The 17783-nt window shown below is 49.7% G+C and overlaps 1 protein-coding gene across 4 annotated transcripts in view; it reads left to right on the top strand.

Annotated features, from left to right (window-relative positions):
- Positions 1-66: 66 nt before the first annotated feature.
- Positions 67-17783, top strand: part of Arfgap3 (ARF GTPase activating protein 3) — a 49616-nt gene continuing 31899 nt past the window's right edge. For 2 of the 4 annotated variants that reach the window (XM_076556438.1, XM_076556437.1), the window contains exons 1-5: positions 299-504; positions 7435-7553; positions 13191-13263; positions 15434-15565; positions 17314-17397. In XM_076556438.1, the coding sequence (XP_076412553.1) occupies positions 436-504; positions 7435-7553; positions 13191-13263; positions 15434-15565; positions 17314-17397 (477 nt within the window). In that variant the 5' untranslated portion in view covers positions 299-435. Of the gene's footprint in view, positions 505-7434; positions 7554-13190; positions 13264-15433; positions 15566-17313; positions 17398-17783 lie in introns of all 4 variants that reach the window. The other 2 variants (XM_006980238.4, XM_015998797.3) reach the window with 2 other exon arrangements.

The raw sequence follows: 17783 nt of genomic DNA, 5'->3' as shown, positions 1-17783 counted from the left end.
CTCCAGGATCCCGCTGGCCCTGCCACCCGGTGGGAAGGATGTGACACTGTGGCCGTGGGAGGAGCCGGCAGCGAGATGCTGGCGAGTGCGGTGGGTAAGCGCGGTGCTGCCCGCGCAAAGCCTAGCGTTTCTGCCCCACACTGCAGGACCCTGACCAGCGCTGAGAGCTGAAGACACCAGAACGAGGGCGCGAGCGTTCGCGCATGCGCCTGCCGCACCGGACCTCCAGGCTGGAACTCCCAGTGGCCTGCTGGAGCGTCGGAGGGAGGGAGAACAGCGCGTGCGCCCGCTTTGTGGGCGGGGCCTGGGCGCGGCGGGGGCGGGGCCTTCGTCACGCGCAACCCCGCCCCTCGGTCTCCGGGAGGCGGCAACCGCTTCTCCTTGTCTCTTCCCGGTTGTCGGGGACTGACTGCCTCACCTCAGTTCTCGGTGACCATGGGGGACCCCAGCAAGCAGGACATCCTGGCCATCTTCAAGCGCCTGCGCTCGGTGCCCACTAACAAGGTAACGGCCGCAGGCGGGCTCGGGACCCCGCGGTTCGCTGGACCCCCGGTGTGGCCGCGGCCGTGGGAGGAGCCGCCCGGCCTGTGACACGTCGCACTGTGGGCCTGGCAGCCGCCGCTCCCCAACCTTCGCCAGCGAGGGGCGGAAGAGGGGGTGCACACTAGGGGCTTGGCAACGGAGTACTGGGTCCAGTGAGAGCCTGGCCAGAGGCCCTAGGGGCGCGGGGAGGACATGGGACGTGGACATCTGGAGGATGTGTAGAAGCAAAGGGCAGAGCACCTGGGGACATAGAGAGGGCTGGGGCATGGACATCTGGAGATGTCTAGGACAGGAGACCAGTGCATCTGGGGGCAGAGAGAGGAGTGGGGTATGGGCCTCTAGCGGTGTCCAGAATCAGAGGCCAGTACCTGGGGGCTCAGAGAGAGAGCCGGTTCATGGCATCTGGGGGTGCCTAGGACTGGAGACCAGAGCACCTTGACCCCAAAGCACAGACAAGGTGGGGTGGTGGAGGGAGCAGGGAGTGGAAGTGTGTCTGGCCGTTAGATAGTTGGGCTCTGAGAAAGCTGGAGAGGCATACACTCTGACCCCCGTGAGCTAAGGGTGAATCCTACAGCCACCTAGGCCCAGGGGGAAGCATGTCTAGGGGTCAGAACACTAAATGTGCTGGGCTCTGGGAAGGAAGGGCTTCTCCCCACCATGGACCTTGTCTTGAGTGTTCTTCAGGGCTGGGGACCTGTTGGATCCTGGTCCCCATTGTCTTTTGGTGGCATCCCGTTTCCCAGTCCAGCAAAGCTAAGGTTCTCTGCCCTGGCTACCAGCTTTCTGTGTTCCTAAGGAAGTCCACCCAAGTTCACCTTCATCCCTTTGGAGGTTGAGGTCCACCCCTCCATTTCTTTTTTCCCTGTGAGTGTCCCCACCCGTCCCCACTGTAGCTCATAACGTTTAGCATGTGGCTGGGAGTGTTGTTTTGATAGACAGGGTTAAGGTGACCACTTCCTTAGGATGACGGAGTAGGGTGGAACCTGGAAAGTGCAAAGGGCTGTCGTGTCACTGTGGACTTCTCCACCCCTCTTGGAGTTCAGTCTGGTCTTCACCTCCAAGGAAACATCTGTTAATGAGCACAGCCACGAGTCCTGAATTGGTGACATAGAAAGTTCTAGCATTTTACAAAATTCAGGCATTTTAGGTCTTGGTGGTGGAAGAGAGTCCTAATTTTTATAGCCTTCTAGTGAAGGAAATAGTTATTTGGGGGTGATAATGTCTGGTGGGTGTAAGAAAGAGGAGACAGCTTCCAGGCACTGTCCAGGGTTTGCTGCTTTACTATTTTAGCAACAAAATAGCTTTATATTTACTACTTTGATTTTTTTTTTTTCAAATTTAGATTGATCTGTGTATATCAAGGACTTGCTTGTTACCACACACAAGTTTGGATCTGTAGCTGGCGGGGCGGAAAAATACATATGCTACTGCTCTCTCTCCTAATCACACCAATATGTATTTTCTTTGAACTCATCAAAAAGACTCTGCTAACTAAGGAAAATAAAAAGCAAGAAACAACAACCAAAAGGGAAGATGCCCTTTTTAAATAAAAAGTCAATGTCGTGATACCAAGAGACACCTTTTAAGGAACCCACGTGGGCTTGCCTGCATATTAAAATTCAGTTGGTCGTGGTGGCACATACTGTCATCCCAGCACTTGGGAGGGAAAGGCAGGAGGATCAGGAGTTCAAGGGCAGCCTCAGCTACATAGCAAGTTCTGGCCTGCCTGAGCTACATGAGACTATCTCTCAAAAAATGAAAATGACTGTCCAGCTGGGCATGACGGTACATACTTGGGAGGCTGAGGCAGCGGGGTTTCCGATAGTTAAAGGACAGCTTGCTACTTAGTGGATTTCTAGTTAGTCTGTGTTACAAAGTGAGACCTGCCCCCAAATGTACACACACACACACACACACACACACACACACACACACATTATCTATGGGGGGGCTGCTATGTTTCTAGCTTTACCACCCTAAAGCACATCCCCTGTCCACTTTGCATTTTATTTTCGTTGTCTGAGAATGTTTATGAACCGGCTCTAACTGAAAGGGTGGTTATGAAGATTAGATTAGATGATCGGAGAAAAGCCTGGTATGACACTAACCCACAGGAATGCAGCCAATGTCCTTATTCTAAAGAGCACACCTGTGGACATTTTATCTTCTGTAATATGATTTTTTTTTCCCCGAGACAAGGTTTCTCTGTGTAGTCCCGGCTGTCCTGGAACTCACTCTGTAGACCAGGCTGGCCTTGAACTCACAGAGATCCACCTGCCTCTGCCTCCCAAGTGCGAGGATCAAAAGCGTCCGCCACCACTGCCCAACTTGTAATATGATTTCTGAAGCAAGATGCCAGGGTAGCTTCTGGTCATGTCTCCTTGCACTTGGCTCTCCTTTATGATCTTGGCTTGAAACCGTTGATGATTAAATGGCTTGAAGCCATGATCTGAGCAATGGTGAGAAGTAGTTTTAATGGCGAGAAGGACTGGGCAACAATAAGCCCCCTGGGCCCTTTAGGGGTAATACTGGGGTTTGAACCTAGGGCCTTGTGTCTTCTACACAAGGACTTTGCTGTTGAGCAATAGCTCCATCTCTTTTTTGTTGTTGTTGTTTGTTTTTGAGACAGGTTCTCTCTGTGTAGCTAGCTTTAAACTCACTATGTATCCCCAGGCTGGCCTTGAATTTTGCAACCCCCCCCCCATCACAGCCATCTGAATGATGAAATTACAAGAGTATGTCATTATGCCTGGTTTAACAACATTTCTTAAAATGCTTCGGTTGAGGCAGGAGTTGGCAAATTCAAGGCTAGACCACATAGCAAGGTCCTTTCACAAATGGAAATTAGAAAAAAAAATAAGTACAATATGTAAAGATTCATCTGAGCTTGTGAGGACATGCCCTATAAGTAAACTGCTTTGTAGGGCTGTAGGCCTGATGGTGCTGTATACTTTTAATTCTGATACCTGGAGGGAGAGGCAGGAGGATCCGGAGTTCAAAGTCATCCACAGCTACAGAGCAAGTGTCGTCCAGACTGAGTTCCAGGAGTCTGTCTACAAAGGGGAGAGGTTATTAAAAAAAGAAAGAAAAAAAAGGAGCCCTAAAATACATAAGTCACAACAGACAAAAGGGAAGCAGCTAGATTTACTTTATTTGGAATTCGCTGTCCCAATTCCCTTGGATAGGATGATAGTCTGCTTGGGTGAATGGTCTCGGGGTTACATAGACTGCTCTCGGGGTTTGGTCAACACTGTGTTCCATTGCCCTGCAAGGCACTGAGGACGTTCACTCCGAAGGTATAGACCTGACACATGCCTTCAAGGGGCCTGCGGTAGGGGATGGAGAACAGGGGGGCTGGAGAGATGGATGGGCAGGGAAGAGCGAGTGCCGCTCCTGCAGAGGACCCGAGGTAGGTTCCCAGACCCCGTGCCAGCTGGCTCACACCCGCCTGTAACGCCAGTTCCAGGGCATTCAACGCCTCTGGCCTCCGAGGGCAACTACACATGCACATACACACACACAACTAAAAATAAAATAAATCTTTTAAAAAGTAGATGGGGGGGAGGGTGGGCAGTGGTGGCATACACCTTTTGTCCCAGCACTCGGGAGCCAGAGGCAGGCGGGTCTCTGTGAGTTCGAGGCCAGCCTGGTCTATAGAACAAGTTCCAGGACATCCAGTGCAACGCAGAGAAACCCTGTCTCAAAAAGAAAAAGTAGATGGGGGAGGCTGGGAAGAGTGCTTAGTGGTTAAGAACACTTATTGCTCCTACAGAGGACCTGGGTTTGGTTCCTGACACCCACAAGGTGTCACAACCATCCATAACTCCAGTTCCAGGGGATCCAGTGCACTCTGTGGCCTCTACGGACATCAGGCACACATGGTGCACAGATATACACCTATGACATTCATAAAATAATGTTTAAAAGTAGGTGAAGGACCTCCTGTGTTGTGCTCACTGACATGGGAGACACTGGTGAAATGCTTAGGCATAGGTGCCAAGAGCACAAACCACTTAGGGTCCAGTGTCGCTGAAGACAACCTTGATTTCTGATCCCCCTGCCTCCACTTTCCAGGCATGCCCCACCATTCCTTCTCTGGTTCCTATGTCTCAGCTCTGATGTTTGATGGTTTCCTTATTCTCTCTATAATGATGGCGAAGGCCAGCTATTAATTTTTAAAATGCAGAAAATAGAGTGGTCATGCCCTTGTTTGAGAAGCATCAAGAATTTTAACACATTCAGCCTGCCACAAGCCCGCTGAGGCGGCAGGAGACTTCCCAGAAGTCCTAGGCAAGGGAGCGGCTGAGGCAATGAACCCCTTCTGACAGATTTTGGGGAGGCATTAGCATGGCTGTCATTCTTTCCCTAAGAAAATTCTCATCATCAGGCCAAACACCGTCAGCCAAAAGGTGTTTCTTGTTCTCCCCGCAGTGCACCAAATTCTCCTTAGAAAACCATATCTCTACTTTCGTTTGGGATCACATGTCAAAGCACAGCCCAGATCCCATTTCTTTCCGCCATGTGTGAGTCTCAGCTTGCCTGCCCTGGACTGTGCCCAGCAAAGCTCTGCTGCCACCCCTCTCCAGGGGGCCATGTCCTGTCTTTGACCCTGCGTAGAAAACCTTGTCTTACACGATCACCCAACGCCATACGATCACATAATGAGCTGTCCTGCCCACTGGGCCATGGGGCCAGGGACAGCACAGGATAGGAAGGCCCAGGCCACTCGGTGTCCCCTCGGAGAAGCCCTTTACTTCCGGCGCTGTTTAATGTCTGTGTCCATCTCGCCCGACGCAACCAGCCCCTCCCAGGCCAGCATGTGGCCTGGTGGGGACCAGGTCTCGGTATGCTCTGGTGGACTGATGATGCCCTCTACTCCTCTGTACCTTGGCTTCTGCCACAGTGTCTGACACGTGGCCCCGTGAGTCACTCTCGGTGCCCGCTGTCACTCCACACCCACCGTCCTTGGGCTGCCTGAGTCCAGCGTGCTCACAGCCTTCAGCAGCTTGGAGTTTCTCTTGTTTCCCGAGGCCAGAAGCAACTTTTTTCCTGAGGGTAGTTTTTACTTTATAAAATGTGTCTAAAGTGTGTTGAGGGGGAGCTGAAAAAAAAATTAACGATCATTTCCTGTTTGTGGAAAATTTGTAGTTGCTGTTCTGACTTGAATTAACTATAAACATTAAATTCCATGGAAGACACTGTGTAATTATTTATTTATTTGGTGGTGGGGGTCACATGCATTCCACGGCCCGCTTGTGTAGATCAGAGGACAGCTTGAGGGATTCATTTCTTCCCTTCCACCATGTAAGATCCGGGAATTGAACTTAGGTCATCAAGCTTGGCAACAAGCACCTTTACCCAGTGAGCCCTCTCGGTGGCCCCGCGCGCTGTGTATCTTTAAGTAGCTCTGTGGGCGTGTTATCAGAGAGTGTTTTCTCTCATGGTCGTTGAAGGGTCTGGTGGCAGTTTCTGAGCTGGCAGTAAGCTGGTGTGCTGTTTACTCAGTTAACAAACGTTTCCTGAGTGCTTACGAGAAAGGACTACTTGACGACAGTCCGTGGGAGCTGAATAGCCAGAGCTGTTCAGCCAGCACTGAACACCTGTGCTAATAGAGAAAGCAGGTGACAGGGAAGGCCCGGCCCTGTAGGGACGCCCAGTGCCCGCAGAGCAGAGGACACATTCTGTCGTTGTGACCTGTGTGTCTAATAGTTCTCAAAGTGACCTGGATAAGGGGGTTGCCGTCTTTCAGAGAGGCGCGTTGGAGTAACTCCCAAACTTAGCATCTTCCATCCACAGACATGTTCGCCCCCGTGGATTCTGAGGTCAGGAAAGGGAGTGACTTGACTGGCTGGGTGTGTCATGTCTGTGACGCTGCAGAAGTCATCTGAGCACTCACTCCATCTGCTGGTGTGGACAGGCCTCCACTCTCCACAGCTGGTCAGCCAGGGCCTCACCCAGCTCCTTGCCACTTGAGCCTGTCCCCGGGGCTGAGTGTCCTTGAGAAAGTGTATCTGGTTTCTCCCAGAGACGGTGACCCAGTGGTGACGAGGCCAGAGTGTCTTCACCTAACCTCAGAAGTGGTAGATTATCCTCCCACCTCATGCTACAAGGCACCTTGGTAAAGTGAGGCAGTGATTGCACAGGATATGAGTATTAGGAGTTGGAGGATGATCAGGCATCTGGCTGGTGTACCCTCCTTCTCTGGCAGAGAGAGAATCACCCCCAGAAGCCTGCTATGTGGGATACAGCCGCTTGCCCAGCTGAAGGTCCCAACAGAGCCACATTCCTCACTGGCATGCTTTTATGTGCTAAGGGTCCCAACTGAGTTCAAAGATAAGCAGTGTTTGAGAATCTGTAGTCTCTTTACTGTATTTAATTAGTGTAGTTATATATCACTATCATTATTATTATCACTATAAAAGAAACGTGAGAGTTTTGAAAACCTAGGTGACATCTTTTCTTGTCCTGTGTGTGTATGTCCATGTGGATGTGTGGGCACACGTGTGCTGGTGTATAAGCACATGTGTACACGTGTGTGTGGAGGCCAGAAGAAAGCCTCGGCTGTCATGCCTCAGATGCCATCCACTTTGCTTCTTTGAGGCAGGTTCTCTCACTGGCTTGCAACTTGGCAAGTAGGCGAGTGTCTCGGCCTCCCTGGCAACATGCAGCCACAGCCAGCTGGTCCCCGCCCCCGTGGGCTCTGGGGATGGACTGCAGGTCTTCATGCTTAAAGACCAGCACTCCGTGGACTGAGTTTCCCCAGCCTCTAACGGCCAAGGCGTCAGGTGTCAAGGCTGAGCCGCCTCCACCAGTCCTGCACGCTGGCCTCCTGGATGACTCATCCGCTGATGTCAATTAGTTGCTAACCACATCTAATGTTTTTTCTCTCAGGTGTGTTTTGACTGCGGGGCCAAAAATCCCAGCTGGGCAAGCATAACCTACGGGGTGTTTCTTTGCATCGACTGTTCAGGGTCACACCGGTCACTTGGTGTTCACTTGAGTTTTATTCGGTAAGTGAACTTTCGTTCCCTCGCTGGCTGGGGAAATCGCACGGTTCCATGGATGTATACGGTACTCGTCTCCTCGCTGAAACCAACACCTGGCAGGAATAATTTAGGAGAAAGTGTTAGTCACTTGCTTTTGTCTGAGACTCTGGTTCAGAATGTTTGGAATGTACTATTGTGTCCTTGTCTCTTTTATGTTATTGTTGTTATTATTACTATTATTATTATTACTAGTTTCTCGAGACAGCGTTTCTCTGTGTAGTCCTGGCTTGTCGTGGAACTCACTCTGTAGCGCAGGCTGGCCTTGAACTCAGAGATCCACCTGCCTCTGCCTCCTAAATGCTAGGAAAAGGTGTGTACCACCACCGCCCAGCTTCTTTTTATTTTTTATTTTATTTACTTAGTTCATTTTTATTTTTTGAAACAGGATCTCACTATGTGTAGACTAGGCTTGCCTTACAACTGACAGAGATCCATCTGCCTCTGCTTTTCAAGCACTGGGGTCAAAGGTATCACTGTGCTTGGCCCCTTACCTCTTCTTCTTCTTTTTTTTTTTTTTTTTTTTTTTTTTGAGACAGAGTTTCTCTGTGTAGCTTTGCGCCTTTCCTGGAACTCACTTGGTAGCCCAGGCTGACCTCAAACTCACAGAGATCTGCCTGGCTCTGCCTCCCGAGTGCTGGGATTAAAGGCATGTGCCACCACCGCCCGGCTTCCTTACCTCTTCTTTAAATGTTGAGGGAACTAATGGCCAGTCAGATTTATTTATTTGTTTGTTTATTTGTTTATCTGTGTATCTTTGTGGCAAGATACACAAAGCATAGATATGTAATTTGTGTTTCTTCATGTATAGCTCAGGGGTCTTAAATGTCTTGACTTGCCTCTGTCATGCCTATCTTAATTGTTTTTGCCTTCTTATTAGTGGGCATTGAACCTAGGGTCTTATGCTTACAAGGGAAATACTTTACCACTGAACTGCAGTCCCAGCCCTCCACCCATCTACTTTAACATTTAAAATTTTTTAATTTATTTTTATGTGTATAAATATTTTGCCTGCATATATGTCTGTTCATCCTGTATGTGTCTGGTGCTACGGAAGCCAGAAGAAGGCACCAGATTCCCTTGGAACTGGAGTTACAGAAGGTGAGGTGCCATGTGGGTTCTGGGAATCAAACCCAGGTCCCCTAGTCCTCTGCAAGACCAATCAGTGCTCTTAACCATTGAGCTATCTCTCCAGGACCCTCTCCCCCAGCTCCTGGAACTCACTTTATAAAGCAGGCTGGTGTCAAATTCACAGAGGTCTGCCTGCCTCTGCCTCCGCCTCTGGAGTGCTGGGAGTAAAGGCCTAGCTGGGCTGGCTGGTTTTATGTCAACCTGACACAAGCCAGCATCGTTTTGGAAGAAGAAACCTTGATTCAGAAGATGTCCCCACCAGACTGGCCTATGAGCATGTGAGCAAGCCTGCGGTGGTGTGTTTTCTTAATGCCCCACCACCACCACCACCTTTAATCTCTATGATTTTCCGACTTTAATACCTGCTGTTCTGGTTTCTAATCTGTTGCTGCAATAAAACACCATCTCCAAAAGCAATGTAAGGAAGAAAGTTAATTTTGGCTCAGGATTTCAGAAAGAGTCCATAATGGTGAAAAACATTTTCCCAGCAGGAAACGAGGCCAGCCTGATCATCAGGAAGCAGAGACAGGCCAGGAAGTGGAGTGAGGTTATAAGAACTTAAAGCCAGCCCGAGTGACACCCTCCAGCAAAGCTCCACCTCCTAAGGGTTACATAGCCCCATAGCCTCCCCAGACCGCAGCACCACCAACTGGGACCACGGACTTTAACACAAGAGCCTGAGGGGACCCTGACTAAACCCCACACCTCGTGTGAGCAGAGTTGGGGTGCTTGCTTTGGCTGGCTCATTTCCCTTGGTTCACTCTTACCAAGGCTCATCCATTTTTCACAGTCAGGATTCCGTTCCTTCGATGAGGCTGAATGATACCCCAGTTATCTGTGAACACTGGCTTGCTTCTCTGTCCAGCTATTCATAGGCTCTTGGCTTGCTCCCACATTGTAGCTCTTGAGTAAAGCCGCCCGGAGCACGGGTGTACACGCACCACACTGGGAACTGTTCTGAGTCCCCTTGGGCCAGGACCCGCAAGTGCAGTTGATGGCTCAGGTGGTGATCATGTTTCTCCTATTTGAGGAGGCCTTCCTTTCACAGGATGGCTGGCCATCTTACATTCCCACCAGCAACGCACCAGGGTTGTCTTGTCATCTTGTCACTCGACTGCCTCCTTTTCTCCCTCTTCCTCTTTTCTTCCTCTTCTTCCTCCTCATTTCCATCTTCCTCCTCCTCTTCCTCCACCTCCTCTTCATCTTCTTCCTCTTCCTGGTTTTGCTCTTTTTTCTTTTCTGTGGTGCCAGGGCCTCATGCATGCTCGACCCTAGGTCAGCTCTCCATCTCTCCCTCCTTCTCTCCCTCCCTCGCAGCTTGTCTCCCTCCCTCCCCCTCCCTCCTTTTTTTAATTAACAGTCAGTGGGTATGAGGTGAATCCCCTGTAACTAGCGCCCAGCATCTTCTCATGCACTGTGGCCCACCTGAGTGTCTTCTTTGAGGACTTCTGCTCCAGTTCTTGCCTGGTTTAGACTGAGTTGTTTATTGTGTTGGGTTTTCAGAGTTCTCTTTGTTTGCTGTATTTTGAGCCCCTATAACAGAAACAATTTGAAACTATTTCCTCTCATGTGATGGATGTTTCTGTACTCGGTTTTTTGATACACCTGTTGGAAACTTTCCTAAAGTCCAGTTAGTGTGAGTCTTTCAGATCCTTCTCAAAGAATGAGCACTGAACCCACTGTAATGAGGTTTTATCCAGTTTTCCCCATAGTTTTATAGTTTTAAGTCTTACATTTCTGTCTTTGACAGTTTTGAGTTCTGGTTTTGTTTCTTAGACAGGGTCTCACTATCTAGTCCTGGCTGTTCCTAGAACTCACTATGTAGACCAGGCTGACCTCAAACTCACAGAGATTCATCTGCCTCTACCTCCTGAGTGCTGGGATGAAAGGCATGAGTTAATTTTTGTTTATGGAAATAGCTAAGTGTATAATATCGTGTGTGTGTGTGTGTGTGTGTGTGTGTGTGTGTGTGTGTGTGTGTGTGTGTGTGTGTTTGTGTTTGTTTGTTGGTGTGTGAGCTCCCTTGGGACAGAACCAAGGACCTTGTATGTACACAGTACCACACCAATGAATGCTAGGCAACTGTTCCCCAGGCTCTTTGCACTTTTATTTTGGGCCAGGCTTTTATACTTTGCCTGGGCTGGCCTTGGGCTCACTCTGTGCACTGCCCAGGCTGGCCTTGAACTGGAGACCTTCCCTCCTCAGCCTCCTGAGGCACTAAGATTACATATGTGAGCCACCAGCACCACCTGATTTACATTTAAAAATGTTTTTCCCAGATCAGTCATTAGCTGTTTGTATATGGTACCACACCCTGTCCAGAGCAGAGGAAGGCCCCTCCTTCTGCCTGAGGCTGTTCTGTCCCTTTCTCCTTTCCAGGTTCCCTCCTTATCATCTAGCCTGCCCTCTTATTCACCTCTAAGGCACATGCCCATGTACATAGTTCCAAGAACTCAGGTAGGAGGAGGACTGGCCTGGACCAGGAACCTGGACAGCTAGATCTGCTGGGCCTGTGCAGGTTCAACCATGTGCCTTTTAAAGGTCAGATAAATGTAACTGTATGAGTCACACTAATAGATGATTCAAAAAATAACAACTAAAAAGCACTGAGCCAAAGGGCCACTGCCTACGCTGTGAACAGGAGAAAATCCGGGGCACTTGTTACCCAGGACAACCGCTGCTGAGTTTAAGGCTAGCCTGGTCTACATAGTGAAATCCAGGCCAGCCAGGACTACACGAAAAGACCCAGTCTCAAAAACAAGCAAACCAACCAACCATCACAAGACTGGCAAGATGGTACATGCAAGGAATCCTAGCCCTGGGGAGGCAGAGGGCATCACTTGATTCACAAGTCCAAGACCAGCCTAAACAACCTCATGTCCCAACTCAAAAGGGAGAAGTCCAAGCAGCGCCCACATATGTAAGCGAGGCGTGGAAGCTCCTGCTCTGGGTCCCTCCTTCTTCCTCTCCCCCAGCCAGCCGCGCATGTGCACACTGATGAGCACCAGCACACGCAGACAGTCGGAGCTCTCGCACGTGATCACCATGAGCAGTGTGCCATGGTTGGTGTATTTAACCAAGTGGAGTTGGTGTTTTTAGGTTGAATTTCAAGGTAGTGATTTTTACAGAGGACAAAATAATTTCTAACCTGTCTTTGGTCGGGATCCAGCGAAGCAAGTTAGGAGTGTACGTATAGACACCAGACATGATACTTGGGGCCCAGCATGGGCAGTGGCTGGAATTGCCCTGGCCCTGCCCAGCACCCAGGGTGGTGCTGTTCACAGGGTTTCTCATCTTCAGCTTGTGGCCAACTCAGACTCAGCTGGGTGCCTCTCGAAGGACTCAAGGGAAGAGCCTTGGCCTGACACTAGCATGGGAGGGGGCACTTGGCCTTGAAGGGAGCATGCTCGCACGCTCACACGCTCGCACACTGGAAACAAATGACCTACCGCGGCACTCCTTGGGACTGTGCGCATCATTCGCCCTGGGGTTCCTTCCCATGGTGACTGTGGGAAGTCTTCGTTAGCATTCATTCCAATACTCTGCTTACAAAAGTCCTGGGCTCAGTAGCCATTAGTAAAGCAAGGGAGACCACTGTCTCCTTACCTCACAGGCCACCTTCTTGTTACCCGTTGGTTAACAAGAGCACTTTTTTCTCAGCACTCAGCTTTCATAGGACTCTCTGCAGGGTGGCAGTTCTTCCTATGGGAGTGAGGGCTGCCCAGAGCTCCTGGGGGGTATGCTCAGGCCTCCACCATCAGAACCTTTCATTGTGGGAGTCCAGGGTTCCAAGGGAATTTCTTTTAACCCAGTTAAAGATCCATACTTAAAGGAGCTGGAGAGATGGCCCAGCGGTTAAGAGTACTTGCTTCTCTTGCAGGAGACCCAGGTCCAGTCCCAAGCACCCACGTCAGTTGTCTCAAGCACCTGTAACCCCAGCTCCAGGGGATCCATAGGCGTATATGTGACATATACTCATACAACACACATGTACACAAATAGAATAAATTTTAAAGGAAAAAAGAAGGGGATGGAGAGATGGCTCAGTTGCTGCTCTTCCAGAGGACCCAGGTTTGGTTCCCTAGCACCCATGTGGAGGCTCACAACTGTGTGTGACTTCAGGGGATCAGACTCCCTCTTCGGGCCTCCAAAGGACCAGGCATACATGGTGTACAGACACACATGCAGGTAAAGCACCCACACATAGCAGCCACAGGGGTTCCCCCGAGCTCCAGTCCCACCCACCCTTTGGGATTTTTGAAACAGGCTCATGTGGAACTTTGGCAAGGCTCCAACTTAGAATTCTCTTGCCTCTGCCTGCTGGGTATGAGGATTGCAGGTACACACACCACTGTGCCTGGCTGCACAGAATTCCCTAAATCCCGGAGCTCTAGGAAGCCTTTCGAAAGCTTAATTAGCAGTTGATGCCAGAGAAGGAAAGTTTTCACACTGTGGGGTCTTGTTTCCTCCCAGATCCACAGAGCTGGATTCGAACTGGTCTTGGTTTCAGCTTCGATGCATGCAAGTTGGCGGGAACTCAAATGCTGTAAGTCCCCCAGACTTGCCCTTTCCTCCTCTTTACTGAAGTTCAATCCCTATGTGTTTGGGAGGCTCTGGCGGGGTGGGGCAAAAAGCAGGCTCAATGGCCAGAAGCATCCAAGGTGTTTTTATTCAGAGTACCTGTTAGGCTGGATGCTGGGTGTCTGGTAACAAGCCAACCCTCTTGTGGTAGGGTCGGAGCACAACTGAAGAAATAAATTAACAAGAAAATACTGGAGTGTAAGTGCTTTAAGGAAACTGAAAGCAAGTGAGGATTTAGAAGAACTGGCATGCTTAAAAAACAAAAGGAAGGCCTGGAAAGATGACTCAGTGGTTAAGAGCACTGGCTGCTCTTCCAGAGGTCCTGAGTTCAGTTCTCAGCAACCACATGGTGGCTCACAACCATCTGTAATAGGATCGGATGCCCTTTTCTGTCATGCAGGAATACATGCAAATACAGCCCTCATATACAATAGATAAATCTTTTACATAAATAGAGAATTCTTTAAAATAAAAAGGAGGTTTATACCCTTGAAGGGGAGCCCCTGTCCTTACACTGGAGTGTGTTTTTACATTAATTAGAGAGAATCAGGTCTCTCAAGTGGTAGACCGGAAACCCTTTCAAAGTAGCTAGTGTGTGTGTGTGTGTGTTGGGGGGTCATTTTCTTCAGTGGTGTAGCCATGGGGTAGTTGTACAGGCGCCAGTAAGTAGCCCCCACCCATGCTGGTGCAGGCACCCCGAACTGATCCCTGGGTCACACAAAAGCAAGCCCTGCAGCAGGCATGATGGAAGGAGGACTTGTTGGGAGTCAGCAGTGGTGATGAGAGAGTGCAGTAGAAGGTGAAGAAGATCCAACGCATTGTGTACACGTATGAGGTGTCAGAGGAGAAATTCAGCCCCAAGGGTCTTTGAGACACCGACACTCCCTTCCCTTCCAAATGGTGCCGACTGGGGACTGGAGCGCTTTCAGAGGTGCTGTTCGGCCAGGAGTAAGAAGTCCCATGTGGTCACATGTGGTGGCCATGTCTGTAACTCTGGCACCCAGCAGGCAGGGGCAGGCGTATCTCTGTGAGTTTGAGGCCAGCCTGGTCTACACAGGGAATTTCAGGCCAGCCAGGGCTCTATCGTGAGACCCTATAATGAAGAGTTGCCATTCACTCTCTAAGATGGGCTTTGTCCCGTCTGGTTTTTCTTTTGAGACTATGCAGTCCTGGCTGTCCTGGAACTTGCTGTGTAGACCAGGCTGGTCTGAAGTCACAAAGATACATAGTGAGGCCCTGCCTCTCACCAAGGAGACCCTCCTCAGAGTAACCTTCAAGTTGTCACAGGTGGTTGGTGGAGATACAAAGGCCAATTTAACTCATTCTCATATCTAGTCTTGTGTCTATTTTTATCAAAATATTAACATTAGGACCTGAGATGGTTCAGCCTGCTGTCAAACCAGGTGACCTGACTTCCATACCTGGAACCCACTTTCTGGAAGAAGTCAACAGAGGCCCCCAAGATGTCATATGACCTCCCCATGCACACATGCACCCCCCCCCAACAATCCATCTGTCCATCAATCAATAAATGTTAAAAATGAAAATATTGGGGGCTGGAGAGATGGCTCAGTGGTTAAGAGCATTGACTGTTCTTCCAGAGGACCTAGGTCCAATTCCCAGCACCCACATGGCAGCTCACAGCTATCTGTAACTCCAGTTCCAGGGGACCCGACACCCTCACACAGGCAAAACATAGTGCCATAGAAATAAATAAATATTGACAGTGTAATTGAAGGGATTTTCTTTTTAAACTTTTTATTACATTTGTTTCTTTGTGCGTGTGTGCACATGCTTGTGCTGACATACCATGGTGCACATGCTTGTGCTGACATACCATGGTGCACATGTAGAGGCTAGCAGACAGCTGGCAGGAGATGAATCTTTTCCCATCACATGGGTCTCGGGGATTGAACTTAGGTTGTCACACTTTGCAGCAAATGCCTTTAACTGCTGAGCCATCTTGTTGGCCCAAAGGATTCCTTTTTGTAAGGAAAATTTATTTTCGGCCTTTCAGGATGTCTCATTGTTTTCATTTTCCCTTGTGCTTTTTAAGTCCCTCCTTCAGTAGCACTCTGGTCGGGAGGTCAGAGGTCTCGTGGTATTTCTGTTCATTTGCCTGCTTTCCTCTGTAGTCTTCCTTCTTCCACCAACACGGGTGTGCCACCAATGACACCAACGCCAAGTACAACAGCCGTGCGGCTCAGCTCTACAGGGAGAAAGTCAAGTCTCTGGCCACGCAGGCCACCCGGAAACACGGCACTGACGTGAGTCCCTTTGGTGGAGTTCATTCTGTAAAAAGCGTCTTCAGTCCCAAGCGGTAAAACTCTGTCCGAAGTCTCCTGGGGAGAGCCAGGGTTATTAGAAGGACTCTGCTCTGTCGACGCACAGGTCATTCTTCAGTGACGGGGTCCAAAGCGGGGGACCAGGAGATGAGAGACTAAGAAGATAGGAAGCTGGGCTCAGGAGGTCTTGCCCAAGCTGATGGCTCATACAAGCGAGTTTATTAAGAAGTCCAGCATCTTACATACAGTTTGCAAGGGGAAGTGTGAGAGGATCAGCGGGACGCGATCATGCAATGGTCCAAAGTCAGCAGGAAGCAATCCCAAGGGAACACAGTATCTCAAGTGTGTCACAGACAGAGCACACAACGGCCTTGGGACTGATAACCACAGCCCTTTAGGGGACAAGAGTTGAGTCCTCAGGTTAAAGTCACAATTCCCCCAAGTCCCTGGCCCCATGCTGTTCTGACTCTCTGCCAGTAATCCAGGTCTTAGACAAGGAGCCACAGTCCTTCTCCAGATCAGCCCAGCTCTGAGCACACATGGGCACACATGGGCACACATGGGCACCGAGTATCACTGCTGGAGACTTGAGGTTCCTTCCAGCCTCGGGGCACACAGGTCATGTTTCCATTAACTAATCAATGCATAACTTCGCTTAATGTATGTTTCCATTTAAAGATTCCTCATTTTAATACTAGGTATGCTGGCTCACACATATAATCTCAGCACTTAGGAGGCAGAAGCAGAAGGAATCCAAGTTCAAGCCCAGTCTGGGCTGTGAGACCCCCATCTCAGAAAACAAAAATAAGCTAACAGGGTGGCTCACACCTAGGATCCTAGTACTCAGAAGGAAGAGGCAGGAGGATCACTTCAATTATGAGGCCTGTCTGATCTACATAGTAAGTTCTAGGCCAGTCAGGGTCTTGGAAATGAAAATCAGTCAATCATAAATAAAAGGATGACCTCATTTAATGGGCTTAAGCTCAGTGACAGAGTGCTTGTTGCCTAGTATGTGAAAGGCCCTGGGCTTCCGCTTCATGCTTCAAAAGAGTTAATTAATAATTGCCAGCTTTGTTTGATATATTTTGGTGACGTGTGAACATTGACCACACACACAGGGGCCATAGCTCAGGGCTGATCAGGGCTTCTCGGGAAGGCACATCACAGCCTTCGGGAGCCTGGGAGCTCTAGAGAGCTCCTCAGCCCTACCCTTGGGGCCATGTTTAACATGGAAACCATTAGTAGAAGAAAAAGCATGGCAGTGAGGAGGACATCCCCTGAGGGAGCACAGGAAAGCCATTCACTTGTGAGTGAGTCTAAGGACTCAAGCACAGGGCAGTATGCCTGCCTCAGCGTCGGCCAGGAGCATGCTTTCCCCACAGCTCATCTTTGCTGCGTGTCTGGAGATGGATTGTAGACATCAGGAGTGTTGAGTGCAGCTTCAGTGAGGATGGAAATTCTGGGTGTGGAATCCAGGCTGGGCCTGGTCACTGTGATTTAGAACCTGTATTTACATCAAAAAGGGTTTCAGGAGCTGGGGGCCTTAACCTCTCGGGGTGTGGAACTTGTTGGAGTGACAGCTTTCTCCACAGAGTGCTCAGGGCCCTGTATGGGCACTCCGGTGTTGTGGGTGAGGGACTAGATAGACACAGTGTTGGCTGCAAACTCCAGAGGGGAGAGGAGAGCTGAGGTAAAGTCCCTACTAAGCTCTGCTTTGTTTTTCCTTCCAGCTGTGGCTCGACAGCTGTGCAGCTCCACCTGTGTCCCCTCCCCCAAAGGAGGAGGATTTTTTTGCTGCTCACGTCTCTCAGGAGGTAAGTTTGCTGCTTTGTTCTCAAGGTTTATTTTAGATCATGTGTATATGTATGGGAGTATGTGCATGTGAGTGCAGTGCCCATGGAGTCCAGAAGAGGGCATTGAACTCCTGGAGCTGGAGTTACAGGTAGTTGTGAGCTGCCCTAATGGCTACTGGGATTGAGAGCATTGCAAACTCTTACCCACTGAGCAGTCTCTCTGGCTACGCTTCACATAATTGTAAAATGTGCTTATTCTGAAAGTCAGAGCAAGCATGCTTTTGAGATGTTTCAGTAAGATAGAGGCTGCCTGATGAGTTTCCTGTGCTGTTCTCCATTCATGGCTTCTGGCTCAGGGTCTAACCTGGGTCTAACCCTTTCACAGTTCATAGGAGAGGGATGCATGT

Source organism: Peromyscus maniculatus, chromosome 20, assembly GCF_049852395.1.
Source record: "Peromyscus maniculatus bairdii isolate BWxNUB_F1_BW_parent chromosome 20, HU_Pman_BW_mat_3.1, whole genome shotgun sequence".
NCBI lineage: Eukaryota > Metazoa > Chordata > Mammalia > Rodentia > Cricetidae > Peromyscus > Peromyscus maniculatus.
Note: the sequence above shows the minus strand (reverse complement) of the source record. Positions and strands in the feature narration are given on the sequence as shown.